The 23,974-nt window shown below is 39.8% G+C and overlaps 1 protein-coding gene across 14 annotated transcripts in view; it reads left to right on the top strand.

The window, feature by feature from the left end:
- Window positions 1–832: 832 nt before the first annotated feature.
- Window positions 833–23,974, top strand: part of PDLIM5 (PDZ and LIM domain 5) — a 171,809-nt gene continuing 148,667 nt past the window's right edge. For 8 of the 14 annotated variants that reach the window (XM_084756073.1, XM_084756086.1, XM_084756085.1 and 5 more), the window contains exons 1-2: window positions 834–989; window positions 3,895–4,032. In XM_084756073.1, coding sequence (XP_084612199.1) covers window positions 3,937–4,032 — 96 coding nt within the window. In that variant the 5' untranslated portion in view covers window positions 834–989; window positions 3,895–3,936. The other 6 variants (XM_084756078.1, XM_084756077.1, XM_084756075.1 and 3 more) reach the window with 3 other exon arrangements.

The following is a 23,974-nucleotide window of genomic DNA, read 5'->3' as shown; positions in this document are numbered from 1 at the left end:
TTCACGGTCAGTTAAACTCCAACTATAAAAATCTCAGTAGCCACATTTCAAATTATTTAAGCCACACGTGGCCAGTGGCTGCTATTTCAAGAGCTTTGGATTTATTCTAGAATTTTGCTTGTGCCTTTAGAACGTCATGGACTCTCTGAGGTTTATTTTTGTTTGATACACCACTTGGCTAACACTTGTGCTTTTACCATTTTAAAACCCAATTCAAAGAGCAAGAGAAAACTGCAAGTTTCTTTTGTAGTGCCCACTGAACATTATTAACGTTTGCTTGTGAAGAAATTCTCTGGGCAAAATCAAACAACTTTATAGAAGTCAGAAGTAGGTAAATGTGCTGTTGACAAGGACTTAGAGAAAAATAAGCAGAGGATATAGTGGCTGAATCACTTTTGGCTGCTGCTTTGTATGCCTGTGCTCTAGTGTGACGACAGATTTAATTTCTGCATATTAGGGTTAGCGATTTTCACCTTCCTGACGAGCAAACTTCAGAGTTTGCACTTCTCAAAGTATATAGAGGTCTTTCACAAAAGCAGGCAGTAGTCGCTGAGCTTGCATGGGCAAAGATTTAGCCAAAGTCCCTTTCTATTTTTAGCCAGACCAACTGCGGGTCAATTCAAGTTTCTGCAGAGTGAAAAGCGGCCAAATCCAAAACAGAAAACAGAAGGCTAGATCTTTGCCGGGTACCACTCGAAATCCCCGGAGACTACACCCACCGAAACTCCACAGGGGAATTGTTTTTGAGGCGGCTGTAGCCGGCCCCAGCAAGTCCGGACTCCCAGCTTAGAGACGCCACCGCTTTCTAAGCCCTGAGCGGCGCGTCCCCGCCCAGCCCGAGTCTGGGGGGGCGTGGTCAGGCCCCCGGGCTAGGCGGGGCGAGCGCGGAGGCGGAAGTTCCCTACCGGCTAGAGGGGGGACGGCGCAGGCACCGCGAGCCACTTGTCAGCGCTGGTCTGAGGCGGAGGCTGCGCCGCGCGGGTCCGGAGGTGAGTGGCGGAGAGCGGCGGAGGAGCGCGTCGTGGTCCGCGCGGAGAGAGGAGGAGAAGGAGGTGGCAGGGCGCGGCGCGCGGCGGGAGGAGGACTGGGCGCGCGTCTCCCCGGCAGCCGCCGCTCCTCAGGTGCTCTCGGTGCGCGCGGAGGTGTGAGAAGTCCCCGGGCAGGGCGGTGCGCGGCGGGACCGGGCGCCCTGCACCGGGGCTGTCGGGGACCCGCGTTCCGGAGAGCCGGGAGCACCAGGGGGCGCCCGCCGAGCCCGAGGGCGGGCGGCGAGGGGCAGCACCCCGGCCTGCGGGGTCACTGGCTCCCCCGGGAGACTCCGGCGTGCGGAGAGTGTGCGCCTGCACGCGAAAGCGCTGCTATTTTGTTTGCTGGCTCCGGGGCTGCGGAGAAGCGTTTATTTCCCCTCCTTTAAATATTTGCAGCTGTGTAACCTGTTGGGGAGGGGGAGGGGGAACGTCGGTGCGTCTAGAAATAAAGCCTACTTAACAAATCTGTCGCGGTCGCCAGATTTATGAAACCGGTGTACTTGTTGGGGCTTTTGGCAGACTGCTTCAGCTTCGTTTGACAATGAGTGGGAAAAGGAAGGGCGTATGGACTGGGCAGAACTTGGAAAGAAAATTCGTGACTGGGCTGGGCAGGTCTAGGGTGTGATCGCCGGATCCTATCCCAGGTCCGCCTTCTTGACCCGAGGACGTCTGAACCCGCCTGCCACGGAAGCTGCCGGCTGGGGAACCTTATTTGGCCAACAGGCTAGGCGTGAACCTCAGCTGGGAAACGTCTCGTCTGCTTTCATCCTGTGCCTTACTTAGTGCTTTTAGTCCTCCCACCATTATATCTCAGTAAGGGAAAAAGAGTCTCTATGTAGTCTTAATTGAAGGGCTTGTCACTCGGAAGCTGACACAGAAGGGTGGGAAAGCACCTCCAGCCTCCCTCACCAGCGCTAGGTGGAAGACATAATTTAGAAGGTCCCTAAAAGAAAATTCAGAGCTCTGCAGAAATTCCAACAGTTTCACATGTTTGAAAACAGAATAAGCTGTTATTTCCTGCCTGCTTGGTTGGTATTTTAGCGTTTGGGCACTAATAGCCACACAGCGGAGACCTGGGAAAGGCCAATAAAAATATTGCCATTGCTTAAGGATCAGAGTATTTTAAGACAAATGAATTCCTAGTGAAGCTGGCAGGAAGGGAATGCAGAGAAGAGACCGGTGTTGTGGCATGGTGGCTGAGTTGGCCAGTGCTAGGAATTTTAATAAGAAATGGGAGAAATCAGGAAGGGAGTTCCCAAGAGAAGGGGAGTTACATGGATGCGGGTTGATACATAAAGTATTCTCTCCTAGGGAAGAAGGGAGGCAGAGGAAGTTCAGCATAACTTTCACATTTTCCCCTTGGCACAGTTCGAGATTGAAAAAGGACAGTGGCCTGTGTAGTATCAGTTGGCTTGCAGACATATTTGTACTGTGTCAATATCAAGACTGCCTCTACTGGTCTTGCGGGGATTTTTTTTTTTTTTTTTTAGAGCGTGAAGGCGATTTTGTGAGGCTTGTTTTCAACGCCCTACCATTGTTTTTCACCTTCATTTTAACAGTTTGACTTCTGGTGTCCTGAGGGTCTTCTTGTAAGCCCACTGCTAACTGCAGTACCAAAGTAGCTCTCTAGTTCACTACTACTGTTCCATGGGGCACTTTATCCCTGAAGTAATTTTTTATTTAGGAACTAGATTTCCTTTAAAGTGTTACTTCACTTTCCCTTTTTGAGAAGAAGGAATCTTTGCCTTCTTCTCAGTGATACATGTGCAGGTGAATTTTATGTGTTAGGAAGAAGTTAGAGTGGATTTAAAAATTACTATATTAATGTGGCTGATTTAACAGAAGTCATACATACATGTGTGTGTGTCTATATATGTGTATATGTATGTATATTTTTTGCACTGAGAATTAGACCCAAGGCTTCATAAATGTTATGCAAACACTTATCACTTAGATATATTTCCATCCCCAAAGCTTTGTTTTGACAAGTGTCTTAAAGTTATAAAGTCATACACCTGCTGTATTTTTAGATGGAAGAACTATATATCCTTAATACTATTCTTTTTAAAAGAGGAACAACTTTCATTATTCCCAATGCCTCCTAACTGTCAGTAGGGCACTCAAGTCTAGTTGAGCTTTTAAAAGACTTATACTGGAGTCATTATGAGCCTAAGTACAGCAAGGTAGGAAAAAAAAAAGCACTGCATCCTGGTAATTTTCTAAGTCTTCAATTTAGTTTCATTAAGGTTAACCTTGTAGTTCAGTTATGGTTAGTGTAGCCTCATTTACTGGCTTGAAAAGGCTTACTCTCTGCTTTGCTGGATGATATATGAGTACAAAAGAAAACAAAGATTCAGACTAAAATGCCACCTGTTCTAGAATATAGCCTCTCATATGAAAGAAAAATAGGCCTTAGGCTCAATTCTCAGACCCGTTAACAAACAAAGAGATAAACGAAAACCCAGTTTTGGACACATTTCATACTTCCTCAGAAAATCTGAACTGGTGGTGGCGCACACCTTTAATCCCAGCCCTTGGGAGGCCATGGCAGGTGGTTCTCTTGTGTTCAGGCCAGCGTGGTCTACGAAGTGAGTTCCAGGACAGCCGGACCTACACAGAGAAATCACTTTTTAACCCCCTACTTCTACAGTCCCTTTTATGTGCTCTCATAACTGAAGATAGAAGGGTTCTTGTTGACTACAGGTACAAAAGGGTGCATGAAGAATTTGCTAGATATGATGTGTGTGCCCTTTATCCCACCCCAAAATACTGAACAGTTTTGCTGGCTTTATAGAAAATGCATTGCTATATGTAAATTGGGTGTCTAATAAGCAGTTTTTATTCACTATCTAATTTTCTTTTGCAGTTTCTTTCATTTTCTGGAACTGCACATTGAACCCTTGGAACCATGAGCAACTACAACGTGTCGTTGGTTGGCCCAGCTCCTTGGGGTTTCCGGCTCCAAGGTGGCAAGGATTTCAACATGCCTCTGACAATCTCTAGTGTAAGCAACCTTTGCACATGTTACTGCAAATGCTCATTCACTGTTTCGTCCTGGGACCCGCAGGACTGGGTGGTCCAATTCCCTTTTGATCTGTACTAACTTGTTACAATAGTGTGCTTATTTTTTTTTTCATCTTAGCAGGTTTGGCTATCTAATAAAGATGTTGAGGGAAGGTACTTAACAGGGACAGTTTATTTCAGTTAAACTTATTTGTGTGTGTGTGTGTGTGTGTGTGTGTGTGTGTGTGTGTGTGTGTGTGTGTGTAGGTACCTAGAGAGGGAGAAGGAAATGGAGAGAGAAGAGTCAGGGGAGAGACTGATTGAGACTCACTGTGTAGCCCTGTAGCCCTGGATGAGCTGAACCTTGCTATGTAAACCATTGAACTCACAGAACTCTACCTGCCTCTACCTTCCGATTGCTGAGAGTAGAGGTGTGTACCATCATGTGTGGGCTTAGAATGTCTTGATGATTCTGAGACGGGGATAATTACAGCTTTTACTTACCATGCCAGGCCTGATTTCACTCACCAAGAGGCTTTTATTACTATTATTTATTTGTACAATTGTGTGTGTGTGTGTGTGCACACATGGAGAGGCCAGATAGGACATGCTGATTCTGCCTCTATTACTGTGCTTTACTGCTTTGAGACAGGGACTCACTGAACCAGCAGTTTATCGTTGCGACTAGGCTGGCTGGTCAGTGTTCTCTCTTGGGATCCTCCTGTCTCTGCCCAATGACACAGCCGTGCCTGACTTTTTATATGTGGGCTGTGGGTTCACACTCAGGTCCTCAGGATTGCACAGCAAGGATTTTTACCCACTGAGCCATCGTCCCAGCATTCTACTTGTTTAACTCTCTTGAGAAGATTTCTAGATAATTTAGGTTAATGTGAATTTCTTTTTTAGTGAAATTTTAGGTGATATAGAAAAATAAATGTTATATGATCATTTACCATGTAACGTTTTGATGTATATATATATTGCATAACTTTTAAGGTCAGGTTAAACATTTATCTTTTCAAACATTTCAAATTACTTTTTTGTAGTGCTGGAGCCAGGGCCAAGAGCCTTACAGATGTCAGGCAGAAGCGCTCCCTCGTTTTGCATTTCATTCCGAGCCAGGGCAGGCCCTGGACGTGTGCTTCTCTTGCTTCATCCTTACGTGCATCCAGCACCACAGTTCTGCAGCACCTGGCCTGTCATCTGTTGCTTTTTAACGGAGGAACCTTTCACAATTCTTTATTCTGATAAATGTGAATTTTATTTGTTAAAATAATAGCACATTATATGTAGTTTCCATACCTTGCTTTTTTCTCTATTAGTTTCCTTAGAGTAACCATTCTCTTCCTCTCTTTTTTCCCTCTTTCCATCCCTTCCTGTTTCCCTTCTCCATTCCTTTGTCTCTTCCTTTTTCCCCTTCCTTGTTTCTTTTTTTTCCCCCTCTCCTTTTTTATTTTTTAATTTTTAAATTTTTGTGATAGTGTCATCCTGTATAGCTCAGGTTGGTCTCAAACTCATGTAGACCAGGCAGGCCCCAAATAGGTGGTGACTCTCTTACTGTCTGAGTATTGGTGTTATAGGCATGTGCTGGGCATGCCTGGCCCTGATATTCTTTCTTTTAATATATTTTATTAATTTATTCATATTACATCTCAATGGTTATCCCATCCCTTGTATCCTCCCATTCCTCCCTCCCTCCCATTTTCCCCTTACTCCCCTTCCTTATGACTGTGACTGAGGGGGACTTCCTCCCCCTGTATATGCTCATAGGCCCTGATATTCTTTAGTCACATATGCATATGTGTCTGTGTATATATATATTATATGTAAATATTTTGTATATATTTTGTTTCAGTACATATATAAAATTCTACTTGATTTTTAATATTTAAGAGTAAGTTAGTGATCCTTGCATATTACAAATATTACAAATCTCATTTGTTTCATTTCACACTCCATTGTTTCTTGGCAGTGAATTTACAAATACCTTAACTTTAACTTTTTGCACATTTTTTCTGGATTCTAGCTAATCATACTTAATGATATGTAAGTTTTAAGACTTTGTGTTTAATTTTAAATGTGAAGTATCCATGTGCAAGTGTTGCTTTAGGATTTATTTTTAGCCAAGTAAGGTAATGCTTCTGTACTAAAGATCGTGGTGAGGGTGAAATACTCTGGCTTTGTTGTAACATTATTTTGTATTAACTGTAATTTACTTGTTTGGTTAAAAAACTTCTTATAGTATTGATTGTTTCGTGTGCGTGCGCATGTATGTGTGTGCGTGAGCGTGCCACAGTACAGGAGTACGGGTCAGAGGACGGCTTCCAGGAGTCTCTTCTCTCCTTCTGCATGTGAGTTCCTGGTACTAAGTTTAGGTGCCTTTTACCTGCTAAGTCATCTCTCCAACCTTAGTTCTAAACATTTCAGGATTTGCCGAGAAAAGGTCCAGAAATAAATTGGCGCCTAAATGAAACAAACTTAATCATTGCCTTGTTGTTTGGTAAGAAAGATGCAAAGCACATATATCTGTTGCGTGTTGCCAAGACTGTGGAGTTTTATGTGCTTCGGCTCCCTGGCAGACGGTCTGCGGTGTTGTGATGTTGATAGGAGGGAACACTGTGTACATACATGCATGCCCTTCCCGGGCACAGAGAAGTGCTTTCCTTGTGTAGACAGAGTGCTAATTAAAGGATTTCGAATATACTGATTAAAAGCGACCATGCTAACAAAGCTGCTGAGTTATTTCTGTTCTCTTACAAAAGTGTCTGCCATCTCCTGTGACCTTTTTGGGCCTGTGCAGTGGGGCATGCAATTCATTCTCGACTGGACAGGGTTGGAGGGGAGGGGAGGAGAGATGGGAATGTTGGCTCAACTAGACTGCTAGGCTCTTGGCCTTTCAGTATAGCTATTTTTAACCCCTTGTCTGGTTTAGTTTAAACATGCACAATAACAGGGGGTAATGAAAATTTATTCCTAATAACATTTATATTGTGTCAAGATTATTGCTGTTACAAATGTCTGACTTACTTTAATTACCTCTCGGATCATTCTTATTCTCCTTTTTTATGTAGAATGGCTGGACGATTTCTCAGTGATCGCCAGATTTTTTAATTAATAGTATTATGAAGCAATTAAACCCTGACAGCATACCTTGAGATGTGTAATTTAGTGGTTCTCTTAGGTAATAATGCATATGAAAATTTTAGCGAGCTTTGGTGCATCAACATTTCTCAGTTGTTGTCTTTTGTAATAATATATGGTGAAAATGAAAGTAATTTAGGGCCTGACATATTAAACCCTCAATGGCAGTCATTATTATATTGTTGTTATTATTTTTACTTAACAGACATTAAAACTGAAAAAGAAAAAAAAAAGCACAAAACAAAAGAAACCCAGAAGTTTGTAACATTTTTAATTTTATAATTCAAAAGAGTACAGTTTTTCTTTGATGTGTTATGTTCAACTCCAAAGAGCCATTTCCATTCCTTAGAACACTGGAACTGGGGTATTAAGCTGTGTTTTGTGGTAAATAAGCCAAATAAATTAACAAACTAAAAAAAAAAATTAACACTCCACCAGACTTTGTTGTCACTTGTACCATGTTATGTTTTGTGGCTGGGCTTCTAAGGTAAGCTCAGCAGGTCCTGCTAAGGTTTCTGAGTGATGCTGAGATTGTGACAACAGCACGGTCTTGTCATCGTCTTCAGTTTTCTCTTTAAAGTGGAGTGTTGCTGATGGAGTTTGCAGGCAGCTTTTCATGACCCTGTATTTATGGGAATAGCCCTGAAGCCATGGAATGTGGGGATGAGTTTCACTGTAGCGGTGTGGGTTGGCTGGCCTTTGCCAGTATATTTTATAAGAAGAAACAGGAGACCAGTTGCACAATTCAAAGGCTATATTTTGGCAAACTTGTCCCCCCCCCCTTGGTGGAGTTGCTAGGACTTTTTGTGTATAAGCATTTTTTTTTACTAAGATCTCAAAGTTGCAGTCCTTTGCTGTGTGACCGCACCTGATGTATATGACCCAGAGCGTCTTTTCTTTATTACCAGTATTTGGATTTCTCCAGTGAACATGGTTTAGAAGTTGCTTTAGCAGATTAGCATGATGTTAGATTAGTTATACTCTACTGACTTGGGTTCTCAAGAGTTAGAAGAGAATAAATTGTTAGACGCTCAAGCACAATGTCAGCTGGATTTAAAAAGCATACGAAGCAGACCGTTTTCTCAAGTATGGAACTCACATTGGGGATATATCTCAGAATACAGAACAACTTGGCTGGGAATTCATTGACTTGGAAGATATAGGCAGCCTTCCTAGGAGAAGATAACCAAGTTGTGGGAAATACAAAGTTAACACGGCAAAGAAAAGGGCAGGACTGCAGTGCTGGAGAGTGCGCTACATCACCCGATGACAGTGCCTGATGGGATGATGAGCATGTTGGCCAGTGTTTGTCTCAGTTTCAGTGCACGTGAATCTTGTGTTTGGAGGGGTTAGCTTCCTCAAAAGGCATTTATTGAAGTGGTCCTCAAAGGACGGAGTGTGAATACCTCCAGTTTTCTTATCATTTTTCAGTGCACTGTGAAGATGAACACTTCTGCTGCCATTGCTTGACTCCCAGTTAAACCGTGGATGCAGTTGAATGCTTTTGCAGACACGCCAGCTGCAGCCTCTCTCCTGCAGAACAGACTGAGCACCCCCCAGTCCCTTCAAGCTGAAATGAGAGAACTATCTTACTTTGAATAAATGGGTCCATTGTTAGTTTAGAGCTGTTGAGTCATGGCGCCCAATTACGAAGTTAATTTACTTTATGTAGCTACAGAATGTATATTTCACATGTATGCTCACTTTCCACTTTTAAGATATTAATTGCCTTTTGGGGGTGTGTGTTTCAGAACCCTGACTTTTCTGATGTGGTTTTCTCTTTTGTGGTCACAGATGTTAGCCACCTTAAGATAATTCTGAAGATAGTTTTCTGTTGTAATGAAATAAAAATCAGCCTATTTTCTTACAAACGAGTAACTTTAAAGACTTTTTAAAGCTTATTTGCTCTTAGAAAATACTGGTTTTGTAAGGAAGTTATTTTTAAGAGGATTCTTACCGGTAAGGACTCCTGTATCTCTCTTGTGGAGGAACCATCCCGGTAGGTCTAGCTTTTAAGAATAGTACTTTACACCTAAGTAGAGACGGGTTGGAAGATACAGGCAGCCTTCCTAGGAGAAGATAACTAAGTCCTGTCCACTTAGGAGTCAGTGTTGCCCTGTAAATGGAGAGGGCTGATTGAAGCTTGTGGTCCTTATTTTGGTTAGCCCTGGAGCCCTTGGTGATGCTGGGGAGGATGCATGTGAAGATGCCGTTGACCTTTTTGTGCCTATCTGTAGTTGTTCTTGCCCAGATTTCCCGCTTCCTCGGGGTGAGTCATACCTTCTCCTCCCAGTTACGGTTTGGAGAGAAATCTTGAGAAGATTTCATTAACTTAGATGCTAATGCTGCTGCTTTGACAAAATGGAGCTTGTTCCTTCCCTGTGCGTCTTCAAGGGGATTATTGTGCTTCAGCTGGGTCAAGTGAGACTCCAGGCCTTATTTCAGTTTCCGAAGGGAAAACAAGGATTATGTTACATAAAACTTGGCAGAGTGATGCCTTATCATGTGAAATATCAATATCCATCTGCATGTATGCAAATGGCACAGGGAAATGAAAAGGGAAGACATTAATTTGAGTAACTGAAGGGCAGTCATCGCTGATCCCCAGCGATTCCAGGTGCAGAGCTACTGCCCCGCCACACTGAGAAGGCAGGGTTGATTTATCTTAACAATGAGAGAAGACCACACAGTAGCTCTTTAGGTAATAAATCAGATTACGTACCAAATTTAAATATTAGGTTTGGAAGAATTTTCTTATGCTGGTCAAATGGAATTTATTCTTTTCCCCTTAAAGATGCATTTATTTTTACTTTATGTGTATGAGTATTTTGTCAGCACATATGTAGCTGTACTGCTTGTGTACCTCTTGCTCACAGAACTCAGAAGAAAGCACTAGATTCCTTTGGAACTAGAGTTAGGGTCCCTTGTAAGCCATCGTGTAGGTGCTGGGAACCAAACTGAGGTCCTCTGCAAGAGCAGCAGGTGTCCTTAACTGTGGAGCCATCTGTCCCATGGCTAGTACTTAAGCTGAATTCCTAACTGTTATGTTCTCTGTGTCCATTCTTCTTCACCTTCTTTCTTGTTGAGTAGGTGGAGTAATCTACACTTTCAACAGATACTCTAGTTTCTTTTATAGCCCATGGAGGTGTTGTTATCTACATTGTGTCAATTACCAGGACAAAGTTCACCCAGTAGGTTGGCATTTAGTATTCAGGGAGGAGGGCTAAATGTGGGAGCATAAAATCATTGTTGGGCATTAACAGGAAAGAATGAAAAAGACAAAATTGAAAATTAAAAGAAAAAAATGGAAAGTCTATAAACTTAGTCAGGTTTGGAACTTAAGAAATCTTGCTTAATCCTTTACCCCTTCCTGCGATGAGAGCTTTCTTCAGTCAAATATTCATCTAGCTCAGAATTAAAAGATATGAGTGCTTTTGTCCTGTTATTCATTTTTGAAACATATAGTTTTAGTAATTTCTTGCATATAGTTCCAGAGATAATCTGTATACATACATACAAAATAAATATATACCCTGTTCTTAATACAAGAACTAATACCTTTAAGAAAAATAATATTGGCATTTTTTCCTCTTAACATCTGTTAACATATCTTTTTTCATTTTTCGAGACACGTTTTCTATGTGTAGCCTTGACTGTCCTGGACTCACTTTGTAGACCAGGCTGGCCTTGAACTCATAGTGATCCGCCTGCCTCTGCCTCCCGAGTGCTGGGATTAAAGGCGTGCGCCACCACTGCCTGGCCTAACATATTTTTCTTAATAACAAAACAGTTCTGCTACATTGCATTTGGATGTGCCATAATTTATATAAACAGTTTATATCAGTGGACTGTTAGGTCTCTCGTTAGGTCTCTCACTTACACTCTCACACACACCCATACACACGCACGCACACACGCACACACATATGCACATACTTGCATGCAAATATATTTGTTAAATGCATTCCTAGAAATGGAATAGCAAGTCAAAGTCTGGTGTACATTTGTAATTTTGATTGGTGTTGCAATATCTCTGTAGAGACCCGCCTACCCATGATCCAAGGTTGCTTGTTTCACCGTACCTGTGCTAGCATGAGTCTGAAGAGACTTTGATCTTTTTCCATCAGATGGGCCAAGTTCCAGCTGTTTCCCCTTCTACAGGGTTTAATTACAAGTAATATAGACTAAGATTCCTCCATCTTAATGTGGCTCATTACTTTCTACTGGCAATCGAGCTTATGTTCTGTCTGGAAATGATATTGGTAATTTTTTTAGGGATACTTAAAAATTTCTTTCATCCATAGATTTTATTAATAGTTATTTCTTTCATTTGTTTCTTTTTTTCTAAGATTTGCTCCCTGTTACCATAACTTCCTGATATGTGGCAAAAGATAATTGTGTGTGTTTGTGTGTATTGTGTGTAGGTGTGTTTATGTGTGTTTGTGTGTACATGTGCACTTCTGTATGTGTGTGTGTGAGTGCATGTGCACATGTTACTTTTTTGAGACAAGAGCTTTCACAGAGGAGTTCACTGACTTAGCTAGGATGGCTGTCTAGGGAACCAGGATCCTCTTGTCTCTGCCTCTCTACCTCTGGGATTACAGGCACATGCTGTCAGATCCTCCCCTCCCTCCCTCCCTCCCTCCCTCCCTCCCTCCCTCCCTCCCTCCCCCCCCCCCCTCCCTCTCTCTCTCTCCCTTTTTTTCTGTGTAGATGCTGACCTTGGGTCCTCTTGCTTGCTTGGCAAGCATTTTGCTGACAGTTGTTTCTCTACTCTTTTACTCTCTCCTCTTTTATGGAATAATTTGCTTTTTGGAATAATTTTTGACACGGTTCTGTCATAGGTGTTTCAACAGTTAGGCAAACTATATTTATGTTTTGAAGTTGTTACATTTGGAGTTTCTGTAGCTGCTGATGGGCTGCATGGTTTTGGCTCCTACTCTTCTGTAGCTCTCTTTGTAAGATATGGCAGGCACTGGCCGTTATGAGTTGCTGGGCCAGGTTGTGGGCATAAAAAATTCACCCTTTAATGTGGTGCTGTAAATTTTTTAATGGGAAGACTTTTGAATTAAAGAAGAACCTCTCATTTCTGTGAGTTACTACACACACACACACACACACACACACACACACACACACACACACACACACACACACCCCACCCCTGTAAATGTCCTAAAGTTGATTTATCATTAGTTATCATTGCCACAAAACATTTTAATTTACCAAAAGAGGAAGTATGTATTTTAATGACATTAAAAATTGAACACCATTTACCATTAAATGGACACAGGATCTAAGCATTATGGTGATTGAGTTCCGATGGGAATCTCAGGGTTTCACATTTCTGTTATTGTAACAACAGAGAGAAAGGCTCTAGAGAAAAGGCTCATTTTGGTTCCTGCTTTCTAGACATGTCTTTCAATGAGCAAGCGTAGCTATCGGCATGGGGCCTGTAGTTGGGAGCCAGCACATCATCGTAGGAACACATTTCATAGCTAAATCGTTTACTTCATGGCTGGATGAAGAAATGAGAGGACACATGAGAGACTAATGTGACAAATTCCCCTTGGGATTGCTTCCCCAGTGACCAGATGATCTCTTAGAGTCCAGTCTCTTATAGTTTCTCCCACCTCCTAACCACTGCAAGCTGGGTGCCAATCAGTCTTTAAGACATGGGCCTTCGTGGGACATAAAAGCTGCAAATTAAAGTGGGCTTAGTTGATAATCCAGTGTATTTAAAAACAGTTTCTGAGACATTAAAGTCTCTAAATGGTAAAATTAAGAAAATAGCCAGAAAGCTGGGGCATGGTGGTGCATGCCTTTCATTCCAGCACTTAGGGAGGCAGAGGCAGGTAGATGGCTGTACGTTTGAGGCCAGCCTCGCCTACAAAGCAAGAATAGGACAGGCAAGGCTACACAAGAGAAAGCCTGTCTCAAAAAACCAACAACAACAACAACAAAAAAAAAAAAAAAAAAAGGAAAGAAAGAAAGAAAAGAAAAGAAATATGTAGCCAGAGGAGGTTGTGGATATGTTCCTAAAGTATTTTTCCTGGAGGACAAGTGTCCCTGGACAACAAATGTTTTATGTCTTCCCTAGGAGATGCTCTGGAGAAAGAAAGGAATGTACACGTAAATACAAGCATTGTCTCACAACTTCCTGGAGTAAGCCTTTCCCTTGGCGTTTCTCTTGCTGCTGCTGGCCCCACGATCTAGCCTCTTCTGGCCTCTTTATGCTATTCTCTTTACATGTACATGTCAGGTGATTCTAGTGGCCTACCCTCCTGTTTCTAGAATGATACTTTTGATATTTTAGCAGACTAGGGTGTCTGAAAAGTTTGAGCTTACCTCTCAGGGGGGACACCTTGCTTAAGCAAGAATTATTGAATCTTACATTTAATGCTACCCTATTTTAGAACTCTAAGAATGTCTCATTATCTGCTAAATCTTTGCTTGACTCCTCTACCTGACATCCATGCTTCATATAAATGATCCCATTTAATACTACTGCGTGTATAATCCAAAATATCATCTGTGAACGCTAACGTCCCTTTTCTCTAGCCTTTGTGTATACTACCTTTATTGCTCCTTGTTATCCCTAAAGCCCTACCTATGGTTTGAGATGTGTTCATACACTAGATGATTTTAAAAATGTCTGACTAGTCAGCCTCACCTGGGGCTCCTTCCTTTCCTGTACTAAACTGTAGTGATGGAAATATGCTAACATTTATTGAGTCTTTGTTTTTGTCTAGGTCCTATTGCAGATGTTTTGTTGATGTGTAACAGGATATTTAATCTTCATCACATCTCCACTGGAAAGTATCTTAATTTATAGATGAAGAAACATGGAAGTTAAGTAATATGACCTAACTTATATACTAATAGTCAGGCCCAGGACTTGAAACCAGTCAAACCAAGTAGTAATAATTATTTTAATCATTAAATCATTAAGCTCTATCACCAGGGACAGTTGAGTATGTGTAACATTTCACAGGGACTAGGGACTGTCATGCTGAGTGTGGTGTGCATACCTCTAATTCTGGAGGTAGAGACAAGCGCATCTCTGCATTTTAGACTTTGCTGTTCTACATGCAGGGTTTCAGGCCAGCCAGCACCATACATAGTGAGACCCTGCCTAAAAAAAAAAAAGAGAGAGAGAGAGAGATTAAAAATGTGTTATAAAATCAAAGTCTTGCGCTTATGGTAATAACTGGAATTAGTAATTAAAACTTGAGACTGGTTTCCAGACTAGTTGCTCCTCAATGAAATTTTAGAAGTGTAGGTTCTTTCATTGCTAACAAATTGCAATAGGTTGCTTGGGATTCATGTTTGAATGTTTTAACCAATGAAACATCTTAATTGCCTTTGTTTTTAATATTAATTGGGGTTCAAATTTCTAGAATATGCCTTAGAAATTGTAGTTGCACCCTTTACCTCACAAAATATATTCTTCCTTTGTGTTCAGGTATAGGTGACTTGAAAACAAACAAACAAACAAACAAACACCTTTTTGTTTGTTTTGTTTTCCAGTGTAGAAGATAGATAGAGTTTGTTAAGGAGTAAATTAGAGCACTCTTAAGGGCTGTGAGCAAACATCGGCAAAAGAGGTCATTGTGCCAGTCTGTGTTCTAGGAAGGTTTTTTTTTTTTTGTATCTAAAATCTCTAGAACTGATAGCTTTCCCAGGGGGTACTTTTTTCTGACCTGCTGATTGACAGATCTATTTGGATAGGCTCTTGTCGGGAGAGACTCGTATGTCCTATTCTTTATCAGATAGCTTCTGTTTAGATGACAACCCTGCGATCTTCCGGGCTGTTCAGAATTATTTTGTGTACATTTGTCCACCCAGCAGTTCTAATTCTGCTCATTGTGCTATGTGCAGAAGCGTCTCACATAGTTCAATGAGTTATACTTCTTGAGAGGGCAAGTAGCTAAATATGCTGAAGGAATAGAAAGGCCAGTGCTGTGGGATTGAAGTAAGTAAGAGGAAAGCAGAGTTAGAGGAGGGAATTGTACCATGTGTCTGATGCCACAACGATGAGGATGACATTTGGGGTGACAATAGGAAGTCCACAGATCTGATTCCTTTGGTAGGAGCTGAGCTGGCGAGAGCAGATTGTGACCTTACCACATCTATACGCTAGTGTGCTTTGTACTTTGCTTTTGATAGACAGAAATTCCAGGGGAAGAATTCTGAAATCTTTCTGAGCCACAAAGACTCGCTAACCTTCCCAGGTGACTATTTCAGAAATAAAAATATATTTTAATATGAATTTGTTTTGAGAAGTTATATATAATTCTAACACATTCATGATTTTTTAAAACTGTTATTTGCACACTAATTGCATGTTTTCTGTTGCCTTAACTTTTTACTATAGAAGCAACTTGTTCCTCAGATGGCTTCTGTTTTCACTTCCTTGTGATGTTGTAACCTTTTCCATTCTAGTAAAGAAATTCTGCACACACATTCAGGAGTTGTTTACAAGTTTTTCTGGTAGTGCAGTTAAGAGCCTGCGTCAAAGACACAGGGGGGTGGTAGTTTGTTTATCCTATATTAAATCTGTTGAGTTGAAAAGGTTTTAAAGTAAGCCTATTATTATTAATAATTTATTATTTTTTGATTTGAGAAAGTGTCCCTCATTGCCCAGGATGGCCTTGAACTTGCTATGTAAAGGAGAATGAGCTTGAATTTTACTGATCATTGTGCCTCCTCCCAAATTCTGCTTATTGCCTTTATATTTTACGACACTATCTCTAAAACCTGTCTATTTTTGAGAACGGTGATTTTAGTCTGTTGGTTGATGCAGATAATGTCAAGAGTTGCTTGTGATGACCTTTTTGTTATTTCATATAGGGGCTTAAAAAACAGTAGTTTTTTCATTTATGAACTTTCAGACAGATGATTCAGGGTTCATATCTAGAAAAAGGCTGATTGATAGTTGATTTTTCCATAAACTACAGAATTTTATACCTTAAAAACATTTGTTCTTATAATTTTATACCTTAGAAACATTAATTGGACAAAAGTCATTGGAGTTGTATAATGGTAAAACTAGTGTAAAAATCTTTATGCCTACATTGTAGAATAGTAAATAGTACAACTCACTTTATATTTAAGATTATCTTAGTTTTTATAAATTCAAGAAAATATTAAACTTATGAGTTTTGAGATATATTTGTAGAATATTTTCTTAATAATTTTATTTTATAATTTAAAGCAACTTAATTATAATTATTTTTTATTCTCAACAAAACATTTAAGATAGCAGATTACATAATGATGAATGAATGGTCAAGCATTTGTGAGTATTTTGTTACTGGCTAATTGTATTAGGGTTCTCTGGAGGAACAAAACATATATGCACAATCTCTTTTTCTCTTGATGTGTGTGTGTGTGTGTGTGTATGTGTGTGTGTGGTGTAATATGTGTGTGTATGTATGTATGCATATATAAAGTAACTTTTTAAATTGGCTTATATGATTGAAAGCTGGGCAACCCAATACTAGTTGCCTGCAGCCAGTTCACAAGAGAGGCTTCAGTACCATTTTGAGCCTAAAAGCCTGGAAAAGGAAAACATTAATTTGAGTTATTGGTGGTGCTTACCTTTAATCCCAGTACTTGGGAGGCAGAGCTGGGCAGATCACTGTGAGTTTGAAACCAGCCTGGTCTACAAAGTGAGTCAGGACAGCTAGGACTTTATTACACAGAGAAACCCTGTCTTGAAAAACATAAACAAACAAACAAACAAACAAACACACATTCAAGTTACTAAGCAGCAGTGATTTTACAGGAAATCATGGTGGAAGAAGCCTGGTGGGGCATTCTTTACCTCATGAAAAGATAAGCAGTATGCCTGCCATTTTTTCTATTGCTTTCCAGGAGTGCGCAGTGTCAACAGCCTTTTGTGTGTAGGTTTCTGTGTCCCTTATCTCTTGTTCCAGCCGCAGGCAGCTAGCTGGATGTGGGATGAGTGCCTGACCAAGATGCAGCCATTTATAGACAAAATTAGGAGACTGATATGTGATCACTCTAGTTGTAGACTCCAAGAACTTTATGAAGTACAAAGTTCAGCCAGTCTGAACTTTATTCATGCAACTAAATATAAATAATTGTTTCTCATTCATTAATTTATTTATTCATTCTGCAAATATTTATTAAATTCATAATATGCTAGTTATTATCCCAGGCAACTGGACATAATAGTCTAAATTAAACAAAGTCTTGCCTTCTCACATCTGTGTTTAGGGAGGCAAGGAAGATACAAGAAAGACAGTTGGTAATAAAATGTGGTAGAGTTAAGCAGGAGTATAGGAGGAGTGGCAGCTGAGTGAGTGTTGCTTATTTGTAGGAAGTAAGCAAATAAGGCCTCACACATAAGGTGATAGGAAAGACATTGGATCTGGAAGAGCATTGTGGGTGAAAAGAAGTATCCTGAGGGGACCTTTTGTGTGTAGGCTTCTGTGTCCCTTATCTCTTGTTCCAGCTGCAGCCAGCTAGCTGGATGTGGGATGAGTGCCTGACCAAGATGCAGCCATTTATAGACAAAATTGGGAGACTGGTATGTGCAAGAGGTTGGAGTAGATAGTGAGTTGGGAATGGCAAGTAATGATTTTATATTTGAGGGTAGAATTGACTAGAATGAGCTGAACTAAACCCCTCAGTGTGGTTCATTGATGGGATAGAAACATTTGTTTCCCCAACTAGCTTAAAATCGGGTTTTGTTAACAGAGTGAGTCTTTGGCTTTTGGTAACAGTTTTTTGGTTTGGTTGTTGTTGTTTCAGATGTTTATTGAGTTAAATGCAGTTTTATTAAGGATCAATGCTAACTATTAATAGTATTTGAGGTTTTAGAGGCAATTACAGACATTTACGTTGTTCATCTGTCTGAACGAAACATGGGATGAGATTAAGTGCATTTCACTGATAATTTATGGCATGGTGATTACACACTTATTTTCATGGCTAACATGCTAGGAGTAATAACACAGAATTTTAAAATGAAATAATTTTTTTTGTTTTTACTATTATCTTGAAAAGAGAAGTTGAGAAATTATGTAATCTATTAGGTATACTCCAAAGAAGTTTATTAGTGTGTATAGTGTTTTATTTAGACTGTTTAGGCATTTGTTAAATACCATTTGAAATTGCTTTTATATTTTTTCATTTAAGAAATGCTTGGGTTTTATTAATTTTACTTGGCATTAATGACCTCTTGAAGACATCTAATTTTTGTGGTGAATTTGGTAACCATAGGTCAGTTGGCTTGGATTTTCTTATTCTCAATAGAATGGTTATGTTTCAGTTTTATTTTATTTTGATTTTTTTTTTTTTGGTTGTTCAAGACAGGGTTTCTCTGTGTAGCTTTGGCTGTCACTTTGTATACCAGGCTGGCCTTGAACTCACAGATATCCTCCTGCTTCTGCTTCCTGAGTTCGGGGATTAAAGACGAGTGCCACCATGCCTGGCTATGTTTCAATGTTAAATGAAAAAAAATTTTTTCTTTGTGGGGCCAGTTTTTAAAAAGTATTTTTAGTTATTTTATACCTTTATTTCCTTTAAAATCTAACTTTTGTTATTTCTAGATAATCATCTAACTTATCCTAATTAAACATTTCATTATTCTAGTAACCTCCCCCTCCCCGTGTGTCTGAGGATGGTATAGAGGTGGGGGTGATTAAGATAAAAGAATGCATAATGAAATGAAATGAAAGCTGAAAAGAGGTTATTGTGGTAAAAAGCTAGAGTGGAAGAGGCAGATAGACAAAACAAATTACTTTTGAAAATGATATAATGAAATAAAATTCTTTGCTAATGAAAAATGATTAAAACATATCCTTTTAAAGGAGATTGCTATAAAAAGAAGGAAGGGATCCATGCTAAGTTGAGTTTCCAGGCAGTGCTGTAGATGCAGATCACTTCCATAGGCCTGGTAACAGTTTTACAACTTCATTCTCAGTGACTATGGTACAAGAAGGTATTATTTATAGAAAATCTGGAGGCTGATTTAGCAAGTGGTTTAGCTTTGTGAGTTTCCTCTTGGTATTCCTTTGTAGATACAGCAGACTCATGACAATTTGCTCAAATGTGGCTGGCTGTATTAGGATTGTTACTGTTATTACTGTTTTTAGTTAAAGTTAGCACTTCCTTAAAAATAAGAAAATGGGGGTAGGGGAAGTAGATGGGTGGTTAGCAGGAATTGTTAGGAGAAATGTTTACTGTTTTACAAGAGAGAAAGTTCTGTATCTGCCATACAACAGTGTGAATATATATAACACTAGTATCTGGGTACTTAGTGGCTAAGGTGGTAGAGCAAATAGAAATATAGCATTTTGACCTGGACTGGACTTTAAAAATATTACACAACATATATAGGACATTAATGGAATTTTTTTATTTATGATGAATACAAAGTGAATAACTTATAAGCCTTTGTTTTTTATTGGATTAGAAATACATAAATTAAAAAATATGTGTATGGGTGTTCTGCCTACACATATGTCTACACACAATGTGTGTACACTGCTGGTCAGGTCCAGATAAGGATGTCAGATCCCCTGGGACTGGAGTTATAGCTGGCTGTATCCTCCATGTGCATGCTGGGAAGGAAACTTGGGTCCTCAGGAAAGTAGCAAATGCTCTTAACTGATGAGCCATCTCCCCAGCCCCCATCGTACTATCCTCTTACGATGTGTGTGTGTCTTAGTCAGTGTTCTGTTGCTGTGAAGAGCATTTCATTGGGCTTGCTTACAGCTTCAGAGGGTTAGCCCATTATACTCGTGGCAGGGAGCATGGAGACATGAAGGCAGACATGGTGCTGGAGAAAGAGCTGAGTTATCTACGTATGCATCCATGGGCATCAGGGAGACAGAAACCTCAAAGCCCACCCCCAGTGACACACTTTCTCCAAAAAGGCCATACCTACTCCAACAAGGCCATCCCTCCTATTCCTCTTCAAGCAGTCCAACTCCTGTGATGAAGACCATTTGGATCCTATGAGCCTATGGCGGCCATTGTTTCTCAGGCCGTCACAGCTTGCCTTTGCTTCAACTCTGCCTCATAAATATTGACTGAAATGTGAGTCTGGTTTTGAAGCTTTTATATTATCCGCATTTCCTTTTAGTGATGGGGATAAAAAATCTTAATGTGTATTAAGCATGTGTTCTTCTACTAAGTGATAACCCAGCCCCTTTCACCCTCCTGGCTTATTTTGTTTCTAGAGAAGATATTTGGTAGGAAAAAGGGAGAAGAAAAAGCCGTAGAGCCAATCCTCATGTGATAGAGGGTGGGTAAAGTGCCAGTCACATGACTGACTTCTTTTAAAAAATTATATGGGTGTTAAAGTTGTTTTTATAAAATTATGTTTGTTTACAGTTTCTCTCTTAGCCCTGCTAGCATTAAAATAATTGAGACTCTTGTATTTGTTTAATAAATTTCATAATACAATGCTGAGCAGTTATTACTCTGCTCTTCACCCTCTAAGCTAGTCTGACTTCCTCCTATTGTCAGTCCCAGAGATGCTTGCACTTTAAGGCTTTCTCCTCCAGCTCCTCTCTGTTGATGTTTCCTGCATCTCTCACCATGGCTCTCACGCTACTTCCTCCTCTAACTCCCCTTACCCTTACTCTGCAACAGAGGCAAAGATATGCAGTCAAGCTTTGTGTCTGATGCCCTTTCCTGGTCTCTGAGGCATGAGGTATGTATGTGGTGCACACAAAAGACCCATACTCATAAAATAAAAATAGTGTGTATTTTAAAAAGTTATACTACTATTTGCATATTTCAGTAGTTATTCTTTTTCTAGGGTTCAGTATTTTCATTTCATTGTAACTTACAAATACATATCTCTGTGTTTATATATATATATATATATATATATATATATATATATATGTTTGTGTGAATATATGTATTATTTAATATTTGAATCAGGATTCATCTAAGGTTCATAGTTTGGTATCGTTTTGTAAATTTAAGTCCATTTTTTCTGTGTCAGTTCCTTTTTAATAGTTGTTTCTTGGGATTTTATATTAAACTAGGCCATATGTTGAATACCATATTTTTTGATGTATAACTTATAGAAAAGCTATGTGGCTTGATATCAGTATTTAACAAATTGGCTATCTGTTGCTATGCTCATAATTACTGACACATTCTGGATTTGTCACTTGTGTATTACCCTTTCGATTATTGTGCTGTTTTTAAATAAAACTCCACACTCTGATAAAATTGTTCGAACTCGTATCTGGTATCTGTAGAAGCATGGATTTGGTGTGTCTGTCCTAAATGTTTTACTATGAAGATAAACTTTTCATTCATTTACCATCGGAAGTCACCTTGGATGGCACACATTAGGACACACTGCTGTAATATTTATGGTGCCTTTCCCATTTCTTCCGCTCACCTCCTATGCTGAAATCTAATCAGAAGCCCTAGGAGGCACCAACTTGAAACCTTAGAATCATTTCCTGCTTGTGTCCAGAAACAAGGTACATTTTGTACAAAGCATGGGTTTACTAGCACATTGCTAGTGAGGTTTGTTCCCAATATGAGACCCTGGTTTAGCCACCTCAGCATTTTTTATCTTCCAGGTTCAAATTCCATTACATGTGACATGTTGCGTTACAGAGGGTAAAATAGAAACAGGAGCCTGCTTTTGGATTGCTACTGAAATCTTAAGTTTGTTATTGATAAATGGAGCTAAGCAATGAGTGGAAACATCTTTCTGTTGAATAGGATTTAGTCTTTAGGGAAAGTTAAATTTGAAGGTTATAAAATTAAAAAGAAAGTAGTGATTTAAAGGAAACCTGAGGAAGGGAATTCTGTTTGTTAAATAATTTGCTTGAAAATCATGAACTTTGTAGGAAAATAGAATTTCTTGACATGCCTTATATAAATTTTTTATATGTAACTGTGTCATATTTAAATGGATTGTCATTGTTTGCATTTAAAAGTAAGCATTTATAAGTAACTTCTTAAAAAGCTCACATGTTCAGGGAATTATCCTTATTTTTAAACTATGCAGCTAAAAGTATAGAGGACAGAAAGGGAAGGGTAAAGAGAAGTTAATGTTTAAAAGCCGAGTCACGAGGTAAATCCATGCCTGACTGCGTGTTACCTGGTAATAATAGTGGCAGTAGTCTTTGTGAAGATGAATGCAAATACAGATTTCATTTGATTATAGCCATCGTCATTTTCTCTTACTTATCATATTAGCCTTCACATTTATTTCTCTTAGGTTTCATCATTCACTGCTAGCATTCTAGGATTTTTGACTACACTTTATTTTTATTTAGATATATGTTATTATGTTGCCATCCTCTTGATAAGATAGTCCGGAAAGGCATGTATTTCACACACCATGTGGTCTGTATAATACGATTGTAGAAAATGATGTTGAGTGAACCACAGTGAGTTCTGTGTAGTTTATAAGCCTTGTATTTAATGAAAAGTTTGACCACTAGTCTTTTTATCTCCCAAACATTAAATCATATGACATCTGTGTGGGTAAAGAACTGTTGAAGGATGACAGGTGGCCTAAGGCTCTCCCTAGGGGTTGGGAAGCTCCGTGTGTTTCTCTGAGGTCACTTGGTTTCATGTCCTAGATAACCCTTTCCAGCTGTGTTTTTCTCCAGAACATGAGTTGCATTTCCTCTGTTCTGGCTGAGTAGAAGAGAGTTGTAGGCTGTTTGTTGTGACTGTCTAGTTTGACACTAGCATTCTTTCTTTAAAACACTCCTTATCCTTATTTTTGAAATTGAAAACATGACCAAGTATTAAAATATTATTTGTCTTTTTGCGTGAGATTAACTAGGCAAAGTTTTATCAGTAGCCTACTCACAAGAAAGGCTTTCGTCTAGGAGATAAGAGGAAAGCCCATTGTAAGCAGGTTTACTGATGTGAGATTGTGAGAAAGCAGGAAACCCGAAGGGCTTTCTTCTTGGTTTGGGGTTTGACACACACTGCATTTGCCTATTCAGTAGTTTCATCTCTTGGGAGGAGAAGAGGTACGTTCTTCTTCTTGGCTGTCAGAGTGCTGGCCTATAAGAGATGAGCTTACAGAGACTTTGCTGTGTACTCTAAGAAGAAGAGGCAGGGAGTCCTGTTATTTTGCGGAGTCAGGTGCCCTTTGTCCTCATGCCCTGTGGGATTTCCTTCTCTGTGTGGAAAGGAGGACATAGTGCTTGGAATCTCTTCTTGCTCTGTGTGATGATTAGCTAGAGGGAACCTGTGTAGCTGAAGAGAAAGAATGCAGGAGTTTAGATCAGTGATGTCATTTTTGTTGTTAGAGATAGGCTCTCACTGTGTAGCCTGGCTGGCCTGGTATTCACTAGGTAGGCCAGGCTGCCCTTGAGTTTACAGAGATCTGCCAAGCCCCTGCCTCTTGAGTGCTAGACTAAAGGTGTATACTACCACGCTTGGTCACAGTGATGTCATTTGAAGCTCTCTTGGACTGCCTTTCTTCACACTGTTTACAGAAAGAAAATACAATTACTTCTTTTTGAAATGACTGGAGAAGATTCTCTGTGTAGCTGTATATAATCCTGAATTTGCTGCATAGGAGTCACTTCATATTTTATGGTAATGTGTTTATTTGTTATTAACCTCACTGGACACTGCTGCCATGGAGAGTTGTCGGTGAACTTGGAGCCACTGAAGAACTGAACTTGCCAGAATAAAGAAATTATGTTTAAAAGCAAGTTTTTAGTATAATTTGAATGATAATATATCTCCAAGGATCTTATGAGTCATGACCCTGTCCAAAAATTTGGACCTTACATTCTGTTATTTTATTTCTGTATATT

This window comes from Acomys minous (assembly GCF_964271855.1).
Source record: "Acomys minous genome assembly, chromosome: 14".
Classification (NCBI taxonomy): Eukaryota; Metazoa; Chordata; class Mammalia; order Rodentia; family Muridae; genus Acomys; species Acomys minous.
This window is presented reverse-complemented; position numbering and strand designations above follow the sequence as displayed.